At 38.1% G+C, this 22,780-nt stretch overlaps 1 protein-coding gene across 3 annotated transcripts; it reads right to left on the reverse strand.

The window, feature by feature from the left end:
• Positions 1-1,309: 1,309 nt before the first annotated feature.
• frrs1b (ferric-chelate reductase 1b) lies at positions 1,310-22,720 on the reverse strand. 3 transcript variants are annotated; one of them, XM_044340445.1, is made up of 17 exons: positions 22,019-22,720; positions 21,154-21,248; positions 20,335-20,529; positions 20,098-20,249; positions 18,852-18,946; positions 17,504-17,639; positions 16,430-16,618; positions 14,684-14,782; positions 14,434-14,581; positions 13,368-13,481; positions 12,548-12,663; positions 12,303-12,389; positions 4,254-4,351; positions 4,032-4,090; positions 3,038-3,181; positions 2,171-2,238; positions 1,310-2,035 (listed from the first exon to the last, which is right to left on the reverse strand). In XM_044340445.1, the coding sequence occupies exons 2-17, from the start codon at positions 21,176-21,178 to the stop codon at positions 1,943-1,945; spliced, it is 1,818 nt and encodes a 605-aa protein (XP_044196380.1). In that variant the 5' UTR covers positions 21,179-21,248; positions 22,019-22,720; the 3' UTR covers positions 1,310-1,942. The 3 variants fall into 3 exon arrangements, with proteins under 3 accessions (XP_044196380.1, XP_044196379.1, XP_044196381.1); XM_044340444.1 differs by having other exon boundaries at positions 21,154-21,303; XM_044340446.1 differs by lacking the exon at positions 22,019-22,720 and adding an exon at positions 21,640-21,881.
• Between the last annotated feature and the right edge of the window lie 60 nt (positions 22,721-22,780).

A 22,780-nucleotide genomic window follows, 5' to 3' on the forward strand; every position in this document is an offset into this window, starting at 1 on the left:
AACGCTGGTTAGGTTAAGGCACAAAAACCACTTGGTTAGGTTTAGGGAAAGATCATGGTTTGGGTTAAAATGATCACTTGAAACATGGTGTGGGTTAAAGTTATTACTTCCTTAAAATTAGGCAACTTTTGTTGTCATGGCAACAGGACACATCATGGCGATCATAGTTATGGTTTTAAAAAAAACTGTCCCAACCATAGATGTATAATAACAGCTGGATAGGGGCGCTGCCGCTCAGCCTTGGAGACAGTTTTTCCCAGTGGTCACTCGCAGTATTGCAGCAAAAAATCCCCCTATGGCCCAAAAAGCATTTTCCCCATAGAATACCATTGTAAAAAAGACGTCGGTAAAACTGACGTCTCGAACACCTCGAACTGCAAACAACGTCAAATATGACCGGGTCATAATTACTACAGCCGCAAGATGGTGTCTGTCACTCAAACATTTTTGGCGACTGACATTATAACCCATTGTGTTGTTTTTTCGGAGAGGACAGTCTCCATACAACACTTTACTGACATTCTCCTCTGCAGAGTTGCAACCATCAGTGAGTTTGTTGTTGTACTCACTGAACCGCATTCTGTGAGTCTGTGCTCTGCAAAGTCCTCCACAATCTGTTCTATGTTCAGCTTCTCCGCTCATTCATTCTCAGTGCATTAGAAACACAGTCCATCAGCCTCTCTGATCCCACTGCACTCCTCAAAGTTTTCAAACAGTTTGATGTGAATGAGCTCATCAGCTGTAACAAGGACTAACAGTCAAAAACAGCTGGCAGGTCACATACCTCACTGATGGTAGAAGATTCACAGCGATCATAGAAGTCACTACAGGAGGATCCACCATGAGCAGGCCAGATAGACCCAGCATGCACCTGTGGGTCACCCAACCCTGTAGGTGTATTTGATTTGGGTGACTTGATATGATGAAGTGAACTAATGGCATCATACTTAATTTTGTTTCATTTTTGTGTATTTTTTAGACAGTCTACTATTAGACAAGATATGTCAGAGAAATCATATAAGGAGAATTTACTGAGTGCAGACAATGAGGATGCTTAAAGTGACTACAAATAAAATAATTGCCAGATTTATTCTTGTTTGTTTGCACCCATGACAAATATAAAAATAAGTAGAAAAAAAGAGGTGTAACATTATTTCAAAAGTTCAAATACAAATAAAAGGCTAAAACACCTCTATTCTCAATGATACTGCTTCATGACCAATGACAGATAACAGAGGCATACTCGGCACTCATCTAGGATCCTCTCTGAACCAACTTAACACACATCTGGAGGTCAAAAGAAATTTTATTAATAGTTTTCATTCTTAAATTTGTGAGTAGCAATTTGATAAATACGGACCTAGACCTGCTCACTGACTAAAGGAACTAGCAGTAATAGTGAATGAACATACTTATTTGGAGACAGTAGGTCAAAGTTAGAACAGGAAGTCTGTATACTGTGATGGATGCTTACAACAGCTTGGTTAGTAATATTACTGTTCACTTTTGTTTTCTCTTCCAAATAAGTTTAGCTAATATGTTTGTTGGACTTCTTTTGAACGTGTCAAAATCAGTGACACACTGTTAGCTCTCAGTAATTAACTGGTAAGTACAGAATAATTATTCACAAGAATGATTGACAAATGTACAAAAATAAGACTCAAACTCCATGAAAGCAAATTTATCCTTTAACTTTGTTAATTCAACCCATGTAAAGTAGCTATTTGTGATCAAACAACACCATGTTATAAATAAGTTAGAAACAGATTTTCATATTGCCACTACATAACACACCATAGTATGATACACATGGACTGAAAAAAAGTAATACGAGGGCAATCTTCATAGTGAAGAAAATATTTTTTAATAACAGAAATATATTCTGTATATACAACAATCACAAAGCATTCTCACAGATGATGATCACATGTAGAGAGAACAATTACACACAGACAATAGCTTTTATAAATGCAGCCAGGAAGCCTGTATTTCCTATTAGGAAAACCACTAACACCATCTTCTTGATTTTAGAAATCTGAAAGAAATTGTATAAAAGAAGCAACAATGAGAGGAGGAGGAGAGATGAAGGAGAGGAAAAAACAACCCCAAAAAACAACACAATGAATAATGCAAGCGGAAATAGAGAGTAAAGTGTGGCTTGTAGTCTCACCTCTTCATGCTGCTGCCTCTCTAACTGAGCAAACAAAATGTTCTCTTTGTCTTCACTGTTGCTTTTTCCTGTGGATACATACACAATAATTAGTCAAATATATTTGTTGGATAGAGAATAAGATACTATAAAAATGACACATATTGGTTTAGAGTCCAAATAAAGCAATTTCAGGAACACTGCAGAGCAGAGAACTTGTGCATCAGTGCACCACTGATAGTGAAAGTACACAGTCTTCCTTCCCACTGCTGTCTGATGGAAGGGTTCATTTTAGGTCTGTCATTAAAACATTCATACAGAGGGTTGACATTTCCAAGCTATTTAGCATTCACATTCACACACACCCACATAAATACACCCACCTCTGTCACACACACACACACACACACACACATACACACACGCATCATATTCATTTGTGGCTTTAGTCATAATGCTTTGGAACAGAACAATTGATTTTCTCGCTGCAGGCAGCAGCAGCACTCACTGCTAATTGAAACAAACATGTAATACCAACTGTTTACTCCAGACATGAAGAACTAATCCACAGCTAACAGGAGAGAAAATTAAACGTATATATTAATAAGCGCACTGGTGGCATGAGTGTATTCCACGAACACTATCAGCGATAAGTGTGGGTGAGAAGCCAGTGAGGGATCATGTCCCCGTACTACCAAGGCTGATTGGAGTGCTTGCATCATCATGTGTTAAAGCCCAGTCACACCATCGTTTAAAACAGCATCGACCAGCGATTAAATCCAAATTGAGTTCAGCTTTGACAGAATGCAACTCAGTCTGACAATCAGACATTTCATTTTGAGTTCATTTCTCAGCCTGACATCGTGCACCAACACTGGCCTGTGGTACCTTTATTCCTGAATTTGCAGGAGGGGATTAGTAGCAGCAGGTCTGCCAGCACAATCCACAGCAGCCATCCAGTTAGCACTGCAGGAGACCAGGGGCTAGGTAACAGCAGCGCCTGCTGAGCAGCACCCAGGAACACACACAACGCTGAGAGGGAGAGAGAAGCAGTCAGTGTTCCACCTGGAATTTCTATTTCAGGCAGGGAGGAAGAATAACATCATGGAACACACTACACATTATACTGTATTGTGTTTCATACAGAAACAGAAACAGACTAAATATATCACGGCATAAAAAATGTTCCATAAAAATAAGTCTTAATGAGACAATCATGACATGATAATTATATTCTATATTTTTCATATTATTAAAAAAATCTCATGTTTGGAGCCAAACCAACAATGAATTAATTAACAGGTATTGTGTGTGTATCAAAGCCTGATATATCTTGTGATATCTTCTCGTGCAACCTCAGTTGTTGTCCAAAAACTATTAAAACACATTAATGAGCTACAGTGATGTTTGCCTTCATTACTATGAACACACACTACAGTTTATTTGACTCAATCCCACACACACCGTCCTGTCCATATTCACTATACTGCAAATATGATAAGCATTTCACCAATACATGTACCTAAGTGGCCATAAATCAGATTTACATGTTATTGTGCATAATTCATCCTTACAAAATGCCAAAACAGACCCTAAAATATAAAACCTCCCAAAATAATTGTATGTGCAACTATGATTGTTGATGTACAGTGTAATGTTTAAGAGGCCTGGCTATTGTTGGACACTTGGGTTTATGTTTGAAATAACTAACATTCATCATTTATAATAAATAAATAATAATTGTGCCAACATATACTCCATGGATATATAACAGATCATGGCAACAAGTCTTCATGTCATCATTGACACTTTGAGCAGCAGCACGTTGCAGCAATCACATACAATGTCTCTAGAAAATAGACTTTCTAATCACTCTCCTTACCAGCAAGTGTCTGGGTAACAGTGCCTGCTCCAAAGTGTAACCAGCTGAAGATGATCCTTCTGCAGATACAAACAGACAGGACCTGACATGATTTCGGTTGCTGTGGATGAATTTAAAAATCCTAACACTGCCTCTCGCAGGACTGAATAACCATAAAATCCACTTATTTGAGACAGTGATGACCAAGTCATGCAGTTATTAAAATCTGGTTTGAGGTCTTACCGGGGGGACTCCGGGGCTGGTCGGAGCATTGCCATAATTGGCTGGAGGACAGACAGAGCCATGACAGTACAGCCTATGTAAGGATGAGAGCCTGCCAGCTGCAGAGTACAGGAAAGACGAGAAAACACAGAGGAAGAGGAGCTGCAGTGAGATCATTAGAGTTGTTTAAGGTGATGTGTGACAAGCAAATACCAACAAATGCTTGATGCACCTGCTGTTTCTACTACATTTACTATTACTGCTACAGCTACTTTAAGAATGATAATTGAAATAGCTGAGATGTGGGAACATGGTGACATTGTGACATAAATCCTATACCGGTCAATAAACACAAGTAATCAGACAATCACACTGGTTTTCTCTTCCAACAATGTGTTGGTTTGTCTCTCAGTACTTTCTGACTTCTTTACCCTGTCTGTCTGTTGCACTCAGCCCCAAGTTCAATAGTTCCTACTGAAGATGTAAATATTTTTTAAAAAAAGCAGCTCACAAATATATAGTTTTATTTTTTAAAAAGGCTCTTTAATTTTCTAAAACAACATTTTTCAAAGAGAAGGAAATAGTACTTTTGATGGGAACTATTTTCAGTGTCAGATGAATCCACATTTGGTGCTCTAGTGAGTATTTGTGGCAGCAGGACGGTGTGTGTGTGATGGAGTCAAAATAAATTACAGAGTGTGTGTGTTCACTGCGATGGAGGAACATGTCACTCAGTGCGACAGTGTGGCTCACTGATGTGTTTTTAATAGTTTTCGGACAACAATGGAGCTCTGTGGCACAGAAGAGTAAGATATATCAGGCTTTGATACACACACATTACTTGTTAGTAGATCAATTAATTGGTGGTGTGTGTCTGCACGAGGGATTCAAACAGGATTTGATAACAGTTAATTTGCTGAAATGGAAACAAAAAGAGAACCAGGCTGGAGCAGGAAGGAAACTATAACAATTAATGTTTGGTATGAGACACAGAAATTTGCGAGTGACATACATTCCCTGCCATGCTTTATCCTGAGAGAAATGATCTGGGTTTCCAACTTTGGGTCAGCATGGGACTAAGGAAAGTTCTAGACTTGTATAAAGATAAGATTTTTATGACATTTGCAGAACTTGTGGTGAAATATGATATTCCTAAAAAAAAAATTATTTTTTTCTTTTTTTAATATTAACAGCTAAGGACCTTCCTCACAGCTGCCCATAACCAAACTTTAACAGAACCCCCTCTGTCCACTTTAGATAAAAATAAATAAGATCTCAACCCATTGTAATGGAAAGGGCAGAATTTCAGCTTTATACAATATGCTAGTGTCTGGCTCAACTGAATCATCTGTGCAGAAACTGAATTGTTGGAGGGAAGACACCCAGGAGGATATATCACTGGATCAATGGAGTAGCATCTGCACTAAGGCTCAGACACAGGCTGTGAACACTTGGTTAAAATTATTACAATGCAACTAGTTAATACGAACATCTGCAACTCCTGCTAAGTTAAATAAGTTTAATAGTGCAAATTCAGATGTGTGCAATCAATCTTAAGGGACTCTGGCCCTGTTTACACCTGGTATTAACATACATCTCCACATGCCTCTTGAGTGACCACTTATGATCAGATCTCACTTCCCTGCTCTATATGCAGATAAAAATCTACATCATTTCTGTTTGCAAAGGTCAAATTCGTTGTTGTCTTTAACCAGCAGGAGGACCGGGGGTCAGTGTACCCTCCGCCCAAAGCTGTGTTCAACTTGTTTGATAACAGGATAAACAAATATACAATGCATTGTGTCCCCTCAAGATAATCAAATCAGGTATCCTATTGATTTGCTAGTAGCATCACGTCTGAACATATATATATGTATGTGTATATATATATACACACATACACGCACGCTGACAGGATGGGTCAGGATCTAATGTTAATGAATGTTCTGTGTTCTACACATTCAATAGGTCAGCTTACACACACACAGTCCAGCTTCATACTGTTTGGAGTAAAGCAGTTTGTCTTATTTGTTTGTCTTATGCTGATGTTGTTTTTCCATGTAATATATTATACATTTTCGATTAAAAAAGAAAAATCAATAAACATATTGTTTAAAAAAAAAAAGGAAACTATGTGGTCAGTTGCAGACTTAGCAAATGATTGGCTAAAAATTCTGAATTATACATTTTGCTCCAGTTATTATTCATCATGATCAAAAATATTTTGTACAGTCACTTAAAAACAAGTCTCAGAAGGTGTGTGCTCACCTGTGTTTCTGTACAGCACTCATCTAGGATCTACTCTAAGTCAACTTCACAGTCCTCTAGAGATCTTCATTCATTTTTAACTATTTTTCAAAAAAGGATAAACGCTTTATTTGTAAATTTGCAAGTGGGAGTAAAATTGATGTAGTTTAATAAATACAGCCCTGGATTCCTGGATATACATACTGTATCTGAATACACTGAGACATGAAGATGGTGGGGAAATTGTAGATAATGAAGAGATCAAGAACAGCAAATGGGTTTTTTAAATGATAGTAATTTGACTTTAAACAGTACATAAGCAACTTTTTCAGACCTAATAAGTTTGCAAAGCTCTGTGAGGAGGAGCAGACACAGCAGGAGGAGAAGCAGCAGGTGGTATGTGAACATCACACTGTCACAGCATCAGAGACAAGACATAACAGAAGAATTAGGAGCAGTGTTTGAGTGAAATCAGTGTCACACACTTGTGGTCATAACCACTTAACAGCCAGTGCCAGTTAGTACAGAATAACAGTCTTATGTCTGAAAAAACACATAATGCACATTTAAAATCTATCTATCTGAACTCCAGAGACAGCAGAACAGCAGGATGACATCATTAACCAAGTCTGTCTCCATGTGCTCTGAGAATCCTCCGTGCTCCTGCAGTCTTTACAGCTACTTAGTTTCTGTTGGTGAACACTGGAAATAAGTAACACAAGTAGGCACTCTGTCCATACACTGCATGTATTTGTATGAAGACAAAGCCAGAAAATGGCACAGACATGAGAATGAACAAACCATGATTCAATGTTTGATTACACAGAATTATTGAATAACTAGAGTCTTCTGTAAAAACACTCTTAGATTTCAGGATCTTTCCAAACATTTAATCATGTTGGAGCAGCAGCTGATGATTTATTGGTACTAGATTTTGTCAGCATTTCCTGATGTTATGTCATGGAAAAAGACAGACACCTAGAGGCCACTGCAAAAAACTGCCAACAGGGTCAGGAACAGAATGATGGACAATCAACAATAAGTGAATGTGGAAATATTATGTACATATCCAGGTCTATGTTTTTAATCTGGGGCGCTACTGGAATATCTTTGCATAATTTACAGTTTAAAACTCTTTATTTAACTCTCTATTTAACTGATACTGGCCCTTTATGCAGACCCTCAGTTCAGCCTCTGTCTGAAACAGGCAGTTTTAGCTCCTGTCTCCTTAAGGCCCCCCTCCTGATGAGCCCACTCTGTTCTGATTGGCCAGCTTATGGAAGTTGCGTCACAGCCTGTCAGGAGGCTACGTCACCAAACCATGGAACAAACAGTAGTAGTAGGATTTCACTACTTTTTCTCATTCTGTACTCAAAATGTTAACCTCTCAAATACATCCATACATCTTCGAGTCAAAATCCAATCCAAAATATGAGAGTGGACAACACAAACAACATATGGATAAACCTTAGCAACAACCATAGCAACCAAGACTACAGAGTATCCCCATAAATAACCACATTTATGGACAACAGCAAGGTAGAAAAAACTGTTGCAAATGAGGCCTTCAGGGCCGGCTGAAGCCGTGACTTTTGACTTGCAAGGAGCATTTCTTCATACATTAACTTCAGGTTTTTGAACTTTGACCATGTTTAACATAGATGACATCATAACAGTATATGAAAACCACAAAAAAGCATAATATGTCCCCTTTATGTGACTGAAATACAGAAGGGATTCAGTGTTCCAGGTACAGACATCATCAAAATCCTAACATGCTAGTATGTATCAAACTGCTGAGAATTACCCTTCAGAATGCTCTGTAGACTCAATTTAGGAGAAAAAATGTATTATAAAATATAAAAAAGATACATTTATCAAGTGTGTGTGTGTGGGTGGCATACCTTTAAAACAACTACTCTGACTAGTTTTACTGGAGTATGTGTAATCCTGACACAAATTATGAATAATGAAATATTAAAATAAAATTAATAAATTCAGAAAGAAAGAGAAGAGAAACAGAGCAAAGGGGGGAGGTGTGGGTGTCTTTGTGCATGTGTGTTAACAGAGAGAGAGAGAGAGAGAGAGAAAGGAAGAGAATGAGAGAGAAAGAGAGAGAGAGTTTGAGGGTAGTTTCTTAATCTGGGTGAATTTCTTTATCCTGATGTAAAAAAAAAAAAATGCATTTCAGTCTCTTAACTGGAGTTCTTTTGCAGTCTCTTTAGGCATTGGACTATTCAGGGTGCTTGGTCTGGCCAGTGTTAATGCTGACACCTTCACTATTGAGAGGTGAAAAAGGTCAGTTTATCCTGAGAGACGTTTTAGAAAAACAAAGTTTGTGACATTTCATTAAAAAACAGCAGGACTTGTACAGTAATCTAAAATGAACTTTTTTGTGTTTTCTTGTGTTTGCATCTCAGTCAGTTAACCTTAAAAGACCTATACCCTGACAAAATCACAATTAAGATTAATAACAATCATAATTCTAATTGACCTCTCTTGTGTGGCCAACAAGGAGGACTATTTCCTTATTATTATATATATCCTCATATGAGTTATATCGGTGGTCATATTTGAGTCATGCACAATAATAATTCATAATTCCCTCTTAAAGCTTTAATATGTAACTATTCCACATTAAAATGTCTAAAAACAATTAGACCTATGTTATATATTTTGTTGAGTTGTGTACTTACATTATCCCAAATGTTTCCAACGATTTTCAAACACAGAGAAATCTGTAATTTTAATCAAGGTATCGGACCGTTTCATTTGGTCGCCTGTCAATGGTGTCATACCTCCTCTACCAAAGAGTAAACACGCACAAGATGCATGCGTCGGCATTGTGTTTGTCCACTACAATGGCATCTACCAAAGAGTAACTTACACACAGGCAAGATAATACATCGGCGTTGTGGTTGTTCGACAGAAACTGTTATAAATTGACTTTTATTCAGTTTTAAGTCACATTTTCATGATAAACGTTTTATTTTTTGGTTGTCTTCACTATATATTTTTACCAGATGAAGGATTTTATTGATCAGACATCTGGATCTTAAGTGGACAGAGAAATAAGCTGGGCAAATGTTAGCAGCAGCTCGGCTAACAGCCCCTCCAGGAAGTCCAGTGCTCGCCGAATATCATCAGAGAAAGATTGATTTTTTAGGTGAAACCGCTTTATTCAGTATTTTTACCGATTTTAATCTGCATGTACGTTTGTTTTTGGAGAGGATGAGATCCCTGCGGATAATTCAGCTGCTGGTAGAAACCTGCCGAACATCTGGATCTTAAGTAATAAGAGAAATAAACCAAACAAATGTCGGCAGCAGCTCAGCTAACAGCCCCTACCGGACGTCCGGTGCCAGCCAAACAGCGTCAGAGAAACACTGATTTTTTAAGTGCAACTGCTTTATTCAGTATATTTACGGTTTAAATCTGTGTGTACATTTGTTTTAGGAGAGGAGAAAACATCCTGAATGATGAACACTGGAGTAATCCTATCCCGGAGAAGCTGGTTGTTTAACAATGAAGACAACAACTCCCATGATCCCTTGCTACTTAACACCGTCATCACACTCCGTCTTTTGTTATTGTTTTGATTGAGAGACGCTTTGTGGCTGAAATTACATACATATTGTGTGTTTAAAATCATAAAACCATGTGTACACAAATTCTTACCGTATCATATTGCTTCAATAAAGAGCTGGAACACAACACAGAATATATATGTGATATTGTCATACAGTGTGGACAATAATTACATTTAAAGGACTCTAATTTAAAATTCAAGGCTATATTTTAGTATATAAGAGATTAGTTCTTGTTTTAGTGCTACCATATTTTTTCAAAAGTAAAGAGCAGTCAGATCTCTAATGCTCAGTATCTCAAAAACCAGCGTCTACATAGAAAGAAATGCATAATACAAAGCTCAAACTTATGTTGAACTTTTGTGCAGCTGCCTTAATGACCCAGATTCTTGAAAGTCTGTATTAATGCTGCGCTTCTGTTACTTTGTCCAATTGCAGTCCGGCACATTTGCAGGATGCATCATCCATCCATACCTAAAACATTCACATCACCTTTATGATGAAGCAGTTGAGCCTGTGGACAAACTAGCAGATAGTGTTGTTTGTGTCCGTCCTGAGAGCTCAGGCTTAGTGGTGAGTCAGAGTGAACAAACTCTTGGATGGCTTCAACACTGTGATGCTCACACTGCAGAACAGCATGGGACTAACGTGGCTGAGTCATTCACACACATACTCACCACAGTGCAGCTTGAGGAACACACAGAAACACTACAGTGTTAGCTACATGTTAGTTCACAGCAGAGGAAGCTGAATTACAGGAAAGCGTTCCTCAAGACAGATAAAGTTTGATGTGTTGAAGGAAGCTAGCTAAAATGACTCTAACTAGCTGGATTATTAGCTAATTTTTTAAAGCAACTATACCCTCAATATGCATCTAAATCTACCTCTAATATTAAAAAACACTTTCATGCAGGCTTCATAGACATTGTAGCTGAAGTATCATGAATAGAAGATGATCCAGATATGGAATGGAACTCACTGTTGTTAATTTCATCTATTTTGATTAAACAAAATCAAACTTAAATAGTTAAACCATTTAAAGTCAAAACAAAGGAGAAGGAGTTCCCCAGTCAAACAATGAGGATTAGTGAATTATTGTTAGGTACGCATATTCACAGCTCATCCACATCTGTCTGGCTGGTGATTGGTCCACTGAATGTGCTGCTGCTCTGTCCTACTCCATGGTCAGTCTAGAGAGCCACTTTAGCTCTTATTCAATGAGAAATATTGGTGACTCCCTCCAAGGAGAAAAGTTAAGGTCTGGTCAAAAAGTTGCTAGATTTGTCGCTAGCCGCGTTTTGAAAGAAGTCACTATAGGGTCTTAAAAGTCGTCAAACCTAGCAAGAAAGTTGCAGAGTTGGCAGCACTGCAGTCAGCCATGGTTCTGTTTTTAATACGTTGTGGGGCAACTGCTACTAGCTGGGAGGGTAAACATACAAAGTAAACCCAGAGTCTTGGCTATTTTGCCAAGGTTAGGGGGCTGCAGAATTTGACTTAACTGAAAATTCAAATCCACATACTAGCAAGTTTTAAGCACAAAAGGCTGTTTTTACAAACAGTATGTGCATTGCTCTATGTGTATGTGTATTGCTCTAAAAATCACCTGTACCATATCAACATGCCAACAACAGTCTCTCTTTAAGAATGTGGTCACGCTGTATGGATGCCATGTGAGCCAGAACACCTTCACCACACCATTAGAGCCCTTAATATCAGGGCTACAAATGTATAGCTTGTCATGAGGGTGGCCTTAGACAAAAGGTAATTTGAGTCATTAATAGCAAAAGGGCTCATCCACTGGGAAATATGAACATGCAAAGCAAATGTTATGACAATTTAGCTGTTCGATAATGAGATATTCTCTGTGCAAAGCTGATCTGGAAAGGTCAGGATGTCACAAAAACCATCAGAAAACTTTTTTTTGTTTTAAATTCCAGCAGGAACCTCCTGCTACTGCAAAGTGTAGTTTAATGTTTTACAACATTTTTTTCTAGTAGTTTCCCTCTATGTAGTAAATGTACTGCCCAAAGCTGTACACAATCACACACACAGCTCCACAGACACAAGAACGAGCCATGATGACACATGATGTGTTTGTGTGGGACTGACACAAAGACACAGAGCAAACAATTTAGAGAAGCTAAGAGCCAGCTAGACAGATGGAGGGACAGGTGGAAAAGCATGAGGGGGTACAGTACACACACACACACACACACACACACACACACAAACTTACCTTACTCCATCCTCTCCTGTATATAAAAGCCAGAGTGATGGCCACAAAAGTTAGGACTACAGCCAAGACCATCATGGTTCGATGGAGCTACAGATATATATAGAGAGAAATAGATAGAAAGTAGAAAAATAAAACAATTGTTTATGAAAATGATGTGACTTATTCCTTTGATAGAGACATTTCAGAGTGTGTCACATGTTTGGACGTCTTAAAATTCACTGTAACTTACATACTGGTCCTCTCACCTGAAACCAGAGCCGGTGTCCCAGCAGAGTTTTTTCAGGCCAGAGGTGTTTGTAGTGGCGAGCAATGAAGACAGCTGTGCTCACCATCCACATCCATGCTGTCAGCATGAACACACCTGAGAGGACAATGGTACACAAAAAAAAAAACCTTAACACTGCGGTCAACACACACAGTGGTATGGATAACTTATCTGTAAGTAAGATGCAGTCTGTTTGATCACATACAACATTCCTCGTAGAATTGGTCAAAGGTGTCATGTTTGTCTGTGGGAAGTTCTTCATTGGAATGTATCCTAATTAGAGACTTTAGATTCCAAACAAGTAAAGAAGAAACTCCACTGATTTCCCATATCATGTCTTTCCAGATGTTGGGGAGTACTACTGCATACATGAACAAAGTAGTTTAAAGACTTATATTTCTCCAGAGGGAGCTGTGTGAAATCTGCTAAATTACCTCAAGTCACTTGAGTCAGCGTTGGTTGGGGCTGACAACTACAAGTTTGAAAATGATAAAAAATCTGAGGGTGTTGAGTTAGAAAGAAGTGAGGTTAGCAGACCTCTGTAGTTCCACCTCTGCTTGAGGCTACATTAACCGCCACTAACATAACACACCCCAGTCTCTGACTGAACCATTAGTTGTCAAGTTGCATTGTGGGTAATGTAGCCACCAGATTTTGACAGGAAAAAGAATGCACGGAATGAAAAACAATGGTATCTCCGGTTCTGCTGCATCAATATTGATCTTCATGAGTCTGAAATGGTAGACTGACCAATACTGGAGCCATTATCAGTCTAATTGTGAGCATGTTTGTCAACCAACCATGGAGCTTGATCAGCAGGGGGGAGTGGGATCCGCCAAGATCCTCTGCAGGTCCGCTGATCACTTTCTGATTGGTGGAGATGAGAGGCTGGCGATCATGTCTGTGGATAAAACCTGTGGAGGACGATGTTTTGTCAACATGGACTTTTCACTATTTACACTAAATTTAATTTTACACACAAAAAGTTGGATAAAATAAGATTCAGGTTCAAATCAGTTCAAGGCATTTCTTTTCAGAAGTTGGTTGAAGACATAGAGGAAACAATGTATGCTATTCACAGCAGTGTGACTCATGCCAGTATTCTCACTGCTGGCATGACTAATCAGACTGAAATACTCATGACCCACAGAGTGAACAAGCAAAACCACCTCAACCTTACTCAAAGTGTCTCTATGAATACAACACCTGAGCAGAGCCAGCAGACCCAGAAATAGAATAGAATAGAATAGAATAGAATTAAAGTGCTTTCAGATGGTCTTTGCTCAATCTGAACAGGTCAACAAATGGGCCTCCAACCTTTAATTTGCAAACCTACACCTAACCTCGGTTGAATATTGGTGCTTGTCCTTGCTGAACAACAATTATTAGGGGTGGGATCTTCATTTAAATTAACGTTAACCACTGAGGCACCATATTAAGTATAGTAGAGTGATTTAGTATTGCACTTCCATAAAGTTGGGGGACTCACAAGAGAAACATTTTTAAAAATAATAGTCAACATTTAGAGCAGCAGAGGGCATTATGCAACCATTTTCACAGGCTGTGTAGTCCTCCTTGTGACTAGTAAATTGATCTCTGTGTGTAAAATATGAGGAGTGTGCACTGTTGTACACTGCATCATGCACTGTATGCAACTGAATACAGTCCATGAATATCATGAGTCAACATTCAAACAAGTGCAGTAGTTATCTCAACAAAAATGAAACATTTAAGTATAAGAGTATGTATTGAAGGGTATGCAGTTCTATTTTTCTGGCCACTCCAATGCATCAGACTGGCTGTTGATATAAATGATTGGCCAATTTTATATCATATCTGCAAATTCAAATATCAGTCTTTTCTTACCCTGGTGGGATCTACCGTGTGCAAGAAACAGGAAGTAGCTCTTGTTTAAGTTGAACCTGTTCTCCAGCTGAGGGAGGAGGATGTTTCTATGGAAACAGCACTGGATGACTCCATCAGCCAGCCTCCAGGCCCGACCCCACAGAGCGTCCTGCAAACAGAGAGGTCAAAACTAGCGACTGACGGTCTGTTAAACCATTCATGCGTTGATGATGATAAGACACATGTCCAGAATAAGTGTTTGAGAATGTACCTCTGTTGTCAGCTCAGGTTGTGTTCGCCCAGAGACATATGCAGCACTGATGGTTACTCTGCTTCCATCCTTCACACACAGATAGACGTCATCATTCCCCTAAAACAGCAACAAAACAAACATATCTGTGAAACCTGCAATGTGGGTAATGCATTTCGACATTTCAGACATTTACTTTTTAGTTCCCAAAAGCTGTTTCTCGTACTGTAAGAAAAAGACCGATCAGTTCATAGTACAGTTACAGTTAACAGCACTGTTCAAAATCACCATGAATTCTTCTGAACATTACAAGAAAAAAACAGAAAGAAAAAACGACCTTGTCCTAATATTGGAGCCTACTATCTATAGTATATAGACAATAATCAATGTAGACAATATGTATTTATATACTTAATAATTGAAAGTGGAGTTTGCTCGGTTTTTACAGAGCTTGGTTGTCATCACATAACCTATGAGCCTTCAGTGTGATAGCAGGTGTTCATATCTAAGTGGAGATGTTGTGCCCTGTCGCTGTTCAAAGGTGGTCTCTGTTAGCCAGAAACTTTTCAGTAACCAGTGGTGGAATGTAACTAAGAATATTTACTCAAGTATTGTACTACAATTTTAAGGCACTTGTATTTTGAGTATTTTCATTTGATGCTACTAGATACTTCCATTCTACTACATTTCAGAGAGAGATATTGTACTTTCTACTCCACTATATTTATTTGACAGCTTTAGTTAGTTTTCAGATAAACATTTCACACAAAATAACATAATGATAAGACTATAAATCACACTGCATTATTTAAGATTAAACTAGTGGTTCCCAAACTTTTTGGCTTGGGGCCCTTATATAAACACTGTGTGTGTATTTATGTCTCTTTGTCATGTTTCAGAATTGTATGAGTTGTTTGCAGTTCCACCAAAGATAAATAAATGTTTGAAGCCCAAAGAGGTAAAACTCGCTAATATTTCACAAAAATTAATCCAAATTTATTTAGCAGAACTTTGTTTTTTCTTCTTTCCTACCCAATCTATCATCAAGACCTCTCAGATTTATTTTATGACCCTTCAAAGTAGTTCAAACTGCCTCCATCTCAAGCTGCTACAATAATAAAATGCTGCTTTTGCACTGACTCATCAGTATTAATAATCTACTTTGTTAAATCATTTAATAGATCATAACTTCATCATAACTTTTACTTTACTATTTTAAGTTAAGTTAGCTGGTAATATTTCTATACTTTTACTTAAGCAGGATATTAAATTCAGGACTTGTAATTAAGTATTTTTACAGTGTGATATTGATACTTTTACTTAAATAAAGGATCTGAGTACTTCTTCCACTACTGCCAGTAACAGTGGTGAACAGTGTAAGACTTTTTATAGATAGTCTCCTCATTTTAAGACAGTGCAGCAGGACAATACTATTAAACATAAAGCCAAGTCTCCTCAAACTGATTTTAATACTGTATTGAAACAAATGACAACCAGTTGTGGCAAGAAGGAAGGAGAAAACACATTTAAAAATCTAAATCACATCTTTGAAAAAAATGTTAGCAGTAATGGAGAGCATGGGTCGCTTGAAATAAAAAGGCAGCAAGATGTAAAAACCCTGGTATGAGTAGTAGCCTATGGTACACTGGACTCTAACATTCAATTTTATGCCTTTTATTGCCCCTCAGTTTGAGACAGCTACCACCATCTAACATTTCTGGTGTGTTCAGTGTTCTTTGAAAAACTACATGTCATGATGAAACCCACCATCCATTTGTCCAGAGACAGAGCGAAGGACACGTAACCTTCGGCAGGCCCACTGAGTTCAAACATCACACTCCTCTCTTCTTCATCAGTGGTGAATGACAGGAAGAAACAGTGGGGGTCAGACTCTGGGTCACAGCCCATTGGGTCTCGGAGGCAAGACTTAGTATGGCCACAACCCTCTGAACTAAACTGAGGAGGAAGAAGACAATAGATGCTTTTAAATGTCAATTTTTAACGAATAAAATTAATTTCACGTCTCTGTGTTGTGGAGGCAAAAATTTCACAGACAGAAATCTAAAAAACCTGGACAAAAACCATCTATCGAAACAAGATAATACAACTACATGGAAGAGAAAATTTGCTTTTTTGTAATTTGGTTGAAGAATTTTCCCTTGGATGTTTAGGTACATGTGGTCAACTGAAAGGCTAAAGCCTCGGTCAGATCTGAAAGTGACGCTACAAGATTCATTCACTTGTTCTCACAAAATAGGTAGTGCTGGAAGTTTAATGATGTGGTGATTACTTGTGGGGCTAGCTAGGTCAGTTGCCATGTTAGTGAGTTGCAAACCTAGGAGAATCCCCTCCCTCAAACCAAAGCCATGTCATGCACCAAACTCATGGCTCAACATGTGTGTGTGTGCTAATGACCAAAGAGAAAGCTCTGTTTTCTTTCTGTGGTCAGCTCCCAGTTCTTCTTTAAAATTTAACAATCTCTGTAGTTCGGTGTGTAGTTTCACACTTTTATTCCAGTTCATACCTCAGGTGTCAGCCTTATTATGATTTAGTGAGCTGTGTTAAGTTACTGCTGATGTAAACCAATCATTTCCTGCTGTTGCTGCTTCACATTAAAGGGTACTCCACCACGTTTCCACATAAGTGTGTGTTTCAGGTGTTGGGGAGAACTACTCCATATGTGAAAAAGAGTTGTATAAATCATTTTGTGTCTAACAAGGTCACTGTGGTGTTTAGGGTTATTATTCCATGCCTTAACATTATTATTTGTTGTCTGAAGCAAACATGCTGGACATAACACCTTTCACAATCATTATTGTTTACTTTCTCTGTGACACTGACCGGTGTGGAAAGAGCAGCAGGGCTGGTGGTTTCAGCAGGAACAGCAGTGGTTGGAACAGCAGTCGCTCCTCTCAGAGACACCACAGGACCTGCAATCTTCACCCAGTACACCTTATACTCATGCACCACAGTCACACTGGAACAACAAAGCAAACACAAACCTTGAGAAACTGAAGTATGAAATAGGGTAGAATATCATCAGACAGACTGTTGTAGTGTGAAGAGAAGTGTAAACTATAGCAACAAACATATATGAAAAAAAAAATTGATTAATGAAATCAGGTTCTTCATCCTCACAAACATCAAGTAGCATTACAACAAAATGTTGCATTTTTGGTTGTTTTAATGAGGTTTAATTCAATTTTAAAAAGTTTTACCTTTAAAATGTAGTTATTGGATACACCTTCATTGTGACTTTGTAAATAGTGTTTGTATCTACTAGTGTTGTATTTTCACAATTAGCAGCATATTTCATTCACGAAAATCATCCACAGCAACATGGTTGACTTGGCATTCCTTTAGCTTCAAAGCTTTCCCTGCCCCTCGGTAAAAATCACTATCAGCAGCATCATATTTAAGAAGAATCTCCATTTCTTCCAACTTCTATTGGTAAGACACAGCTCCTGATCTATAGCGGCTGTGTTACGCAGTTTAAAAGAAAATGGATGTATGCTGTGAAGTAACCTCATTAACATTTGTTTATTTGATGTTATTATATGTAGATTTTTGTATGTGATCATAGTAAGCATCTGTAAAATTATTCAAATAAAACTCTTTGAGTTTTTGTTTGTATAAAACTCTAACAATCTCAGTGAAAATTGGTGCAGTCTGTGTGTTGCTCTCAGTTCATTCATTCTGAGAAAGCAGTGTGCATTGTTGTTGACCACATTGTGTCATTTCTTGTTCTGCCACTCGGTGACACCATAGTAAGGAATTTCAAATCCCAAACACACTATACTGTATTGTAACACTAACACCAACCTTTTACTGACTTATTAGAGCCCCTAAGAGTTCATTCTTTATTTTTTGACCATAAAAACTGAAGCTTAATTCAGATCATATTTGAAAAGTTTGACTTGGATCAATGTTTGTCTTTTATTGCTGATGTAGATCAGTAAGATAGTTAGATAAAAAATATAGGGCTGTTTTACTCCTGTTTACAACCATTACTGATGTAAATAACCATAAGAAAACATTATGAAATTGGAGTCAGCTGTTGTCTAGAATGTATTAAAAGAGCTTCCATTCAATTTGGCAGTGATAGTAGGTCCCAATTTGTTTGAAAATCACTAATGATGCCTTTAAATAAAACGATGGCAGAGGCAGTTAACCCATTCTCAGTACTCACAGAAACTGGACTCTTTGTGGAGGGCTTTTTGGAGACTCCCACACAGCCTGAACTTGAGTCTTTCTGGAGCTTCTTCTATGGCTCACCCCAGATCCCTTCAGCACCACAAACACATAGAACAACACAATGTTCATCCATACTGATGTTGGAAAAACTGTGAAACTGTCCTTTAACAGCAATTTTAAAAATGTAGAAATGTACATTACACTGAATGCCTCATGTGTTTTCAGCAAATTAAAACAGGTGCAAATTATAAAACCAAACAGGGAGGCCTCTTACTAACATATGATGAGATATGCTAATAAAACAGGGGAAATCAGAAGTAAAGGCCCATCTCTAATATAAACCGGTTTCAAATGAAGGCCTGGTGCTCAACTGAGGTAAATAATGGCCCCAGCCACTATCTGGTATTTCTGGTATACTACTTTGTATAACTAGGTGTGCTTGATGTGCAACACCTAAGAACTTAAATAATCCTGCATACTTATGTGCCAGAATAACCCACCAGGTGACCCCAGCTGAAAATGTATCTATGGAACTCTGTTGACCCCTTGTTTGCTTAAAATCTCCCTCTACTCATAAATGTGTTTTTCTTCTTGTTCCTTCAGTTGGATGTTTGAGCTTCACTGTGCAGAATGATGTATATGCAGAGTTTGAAACTAGAAGACTGTTATTACATTCATCTGCTGAAGGAGGAAAGTTTCTCAGAGCCCATTAAATTGAGTTGAGTTTAAGGGGTGGGCCTACAAGCATGACTTGTGACATCACAACTAGTTTGTAGCCAATCATAGTCCAGTATGTAACTTACACATGTGTGATGTAAAAACCTGAAGCCTGCAGTGCACACACTGAGAATGGACTTTGCCATTAAGTATGAGACATCTTGTGTCCAGCAGTTCAACTTTTGAAATTAACAATATTTGCATATTTGTAGATTCTGGACTTTTCAATGGGAGAAGGAGGAGATGGAATTTTAATTTTTTAAAATATGGCTAATTGTGCTTCTTTTGTTTGAAAACATATTAATTAAAGCAAAGTATTTTTTATATATTTAGCTAACATTCTGCTTTAATGGTGCATACTGACAAACATGCAATAAATCTAATTATCACAAAATAACTGACACACAATGCAAAGTGGGGCTTGTGTGTTTTGGGCAGTTGATAGTGTGAAAAAGACTCTTCACTAAATCTCCAAACAGTTAGTGAAAGTAACAAGATGTTTAGGAGGGTAAACTCCTGTGTACCTGAGTGTGGCCACACTGTAGCAGCTGGGACTCATGCAGGTCAGTCAGGATGAAGGACCCCACTGCTGGAGAGTGAGGTTTCCCAGCATCCCGAGCTTCCATCAGGAACCCCCTAAAGAATGTGTGGTTGGAGGAGGCCACTTGTAAAGATACTGTGGATGAGGAACGAGAAGATGAGAGATGACAGCTAACGGGTGAAATGATGTGTCACCGCAGTGGAGTGTAAACCTGGAGTACCTGTGATGTGGTCACCAGGACTGAATGACGATTTATCCACAGTGATGCTGTATGGAGGAGGGTCAGGGCTGGGATCATGGCCATGCTGAGGGACCATATCTCCACAGGCAACACTCACTTTCCCATTACTGTACCCTGTGACTGGGTCTACACACCCAGTCAACACCACCAGCAGAAAGTATGAACGCCACATTGCTAAAGCAAAAGGAGAGAGGAAATACCCACATTTATTAGAGCACCTCTACTCCTCTAAAACAGTCTTCACCAGAAAAACAACATGATTGTTCAAACACTTAAATTAGTTGTTTCCATTTTCCTAAGAACCAACCTCTTTGGGAATAATGACTGTTCTCTGTCAGAAGCAGAAATGGTGATGTTAATATGCTACAAAACTTCTTAGGGATGACATCAGGATGGATGGATGTCCAGCTTATCTTACTTAGCAGCATCCTGGTTGCCTAAGAGTTAAGGTTGTCTCCCTGTGTTTCCTGTCATCTATCTTCTATCCAATGAAAGAATGAAATGCCCCCCACAAGAATAATAATGATAATAATAATAAACAAAACTTTGACACCAGAGTGCACTGTTTGCACACTTCCTACCAACAGTCAACTTTGATTTCAACTTAACCAACCCTGAACCATAAAGGTGGAGGATCAGAAAACATTCATATGGGTCGTTTTGGGGAGCAATTGTTTAGAAGACTTATTAAATCCTTTTTAATTATGAACTGTGTTGAGTTTCATCAACGGGGGGAAACTGAGCCTAAATATTCATTGTTGACCTTAAAACAAATATTATAAGTCAAGGTCCACTTACTACTTAGCTTTCTTGTCGCCTTCATCAGGAGAAAGCTCCGGAAGAAATTAAATGAAGCCTACGAGCTAGTTCAGGCAGTCAGCTTTAGTCCACTGCTACAGTCATGTAAAACAAAGGTTTAGTGCTGACAAATGTGTGTGTTTTAATAACCTATATGAAGAAAGAGTTGCAAGTGTTAAAATTATAGCTCATAAACACAAAGATTAAATGGGATATAACAATATAGAACAGAGGTCCTGTACTAACAAAACAACTATAATATCAATTCTTTCACATGTAAAAATCACATAAAACACAAAAAAGATGAGTGAGTAAATACAATAACCTGGTCCTCTACAATGGCAGTAAGTATAGAATGAAACAGATATAGACTAACTGTATATAATGTATAAGTAATAGTGTATATAATGGGAAAAATAAGAATAATAATATTCAAATACATGTCATAGGAAAAAAGCCTTCAAGGAAAAATTAGTCAGTATGAACCTCCAACATGCAGCTGAGTCACTGACATTATTTCTGTGCAGACAGCAGAGGGAGGCTGGACACAGGCTGACACACTGTCATCAGCTCCACTACAACATAATCAGTAAACTACAGATCAGACCGAGTTCAACAGGCCCCAAAAGATAACAAACCAGTCAAGTCAGAGTCAGTAGCTTCATGTGAAACCAAAAGCTGCTGTTTAGAAAGAAACTGTTAACTGATATCTTTGCTTCCACAGTGAGAGATGAGAGTGGGTGCCAAGAAAGTGAAAATAAGTTAGAAAAAAATAACTAAAAGCAAAGGCATAAAGTTGTTTACTTGTACATGAGTTTCATTTATGGTTGAATAAATAAAAGTAAATAAAAGTGTTTGGGCTTACCTCCACCCTGTGCTGACGGTGTCATAACCCTGAAAGCAGATGGTTGTGTTGGCCCTCAGAGGGCAGGGCTTCCCCACCGTGAGCCTTCTGCTGCCTTCACTTCCCATGGAAGAAAATTGGACATGTGAGTTCTCTACTAGGAAAACATTTTCCTCCAGGTTCCTGATACTTGGGGCAATGATGGAATCAATTTCTCAAACTTTCTGATTTCAAATATATCCAGTAAGTGACACATGAAATAAGTATAGGGAGTGATATATTCATTTCAATACTTTTATGGTGACAACTTAAAAGATCATTGTTGGATACAAGAGCTTGCTACATTTTTGGTAAATGCTTAACATTAGAATGTATGCCTCTCTCAAAAACATGAACTTTAAGGTATCATAATTTATCTCAAGTGAACTAAAAAGTAAAAGACAGAGAAAAAATTATGCTTTTGTAAAGTAGAAGATTTGGAAACACTTGTTGCTGTTGCTATGGTAATGGTTATTAGTAATTCTACTTGATAGACAAATAATGTAAATTGCAGATGAACAGGTTTACGCCAAATTATTTAGACTGACTGTCACAAACTGGCTCAGGAATGTGACAAGGACAGAGTCCACAGAGGAGTTTGTTTAAAACAAATGTTCATTAAAATTAAAGCTAACACAAAACAATAAGGTGTTTAGAACAAAGTGCAAAACCAAAAGAAGATGATACAGGGTGGATATCAGCAGGAAGAAGGGAGAGAAAGAGTGACCACATGGGCCAGTTTTT

This window comes from Thunnus albacares, chromosome 21 (genome assembly GCF_914725855.1).
Source record: "Thunnus albacares chromosome 21, fThuAlb1.1, whole genome shotgun sequence".
Classification (NCBI taxonomy): domain Eukaryota; kingdom Metazoa; phylum Chordata; class Actinopteri; order Scombriformes; family Scombridae; genus Thunnus; species Thunnus albacares.

What these genes read in the sequence shown, in the direction of transcription:
- frrs1b (XM_044340445.1), bottom strand. Translation starts at nt 21,178, where the DNA reads ATGAAGGCGACAAGAAAGCTAAGTA. An exon ending in GACACCGGCTCTGGTTTCAG is followed by an intron (nt 12,390 to 12,547) that starts GTGAGAGGACCA and finishes ATATATCTGTAG; the next exon opens with CTCCATCGAACCATGATGGT. An exon ending in AGAGGCAGCAGCATGAAGAG is followed by an intron (nt 2,036 to 2,170) that starts GTGAGACTACAA and finishes AATTTCTTTCAG; the next exon opens with ATTTCTAAAATCAAGAAGAT.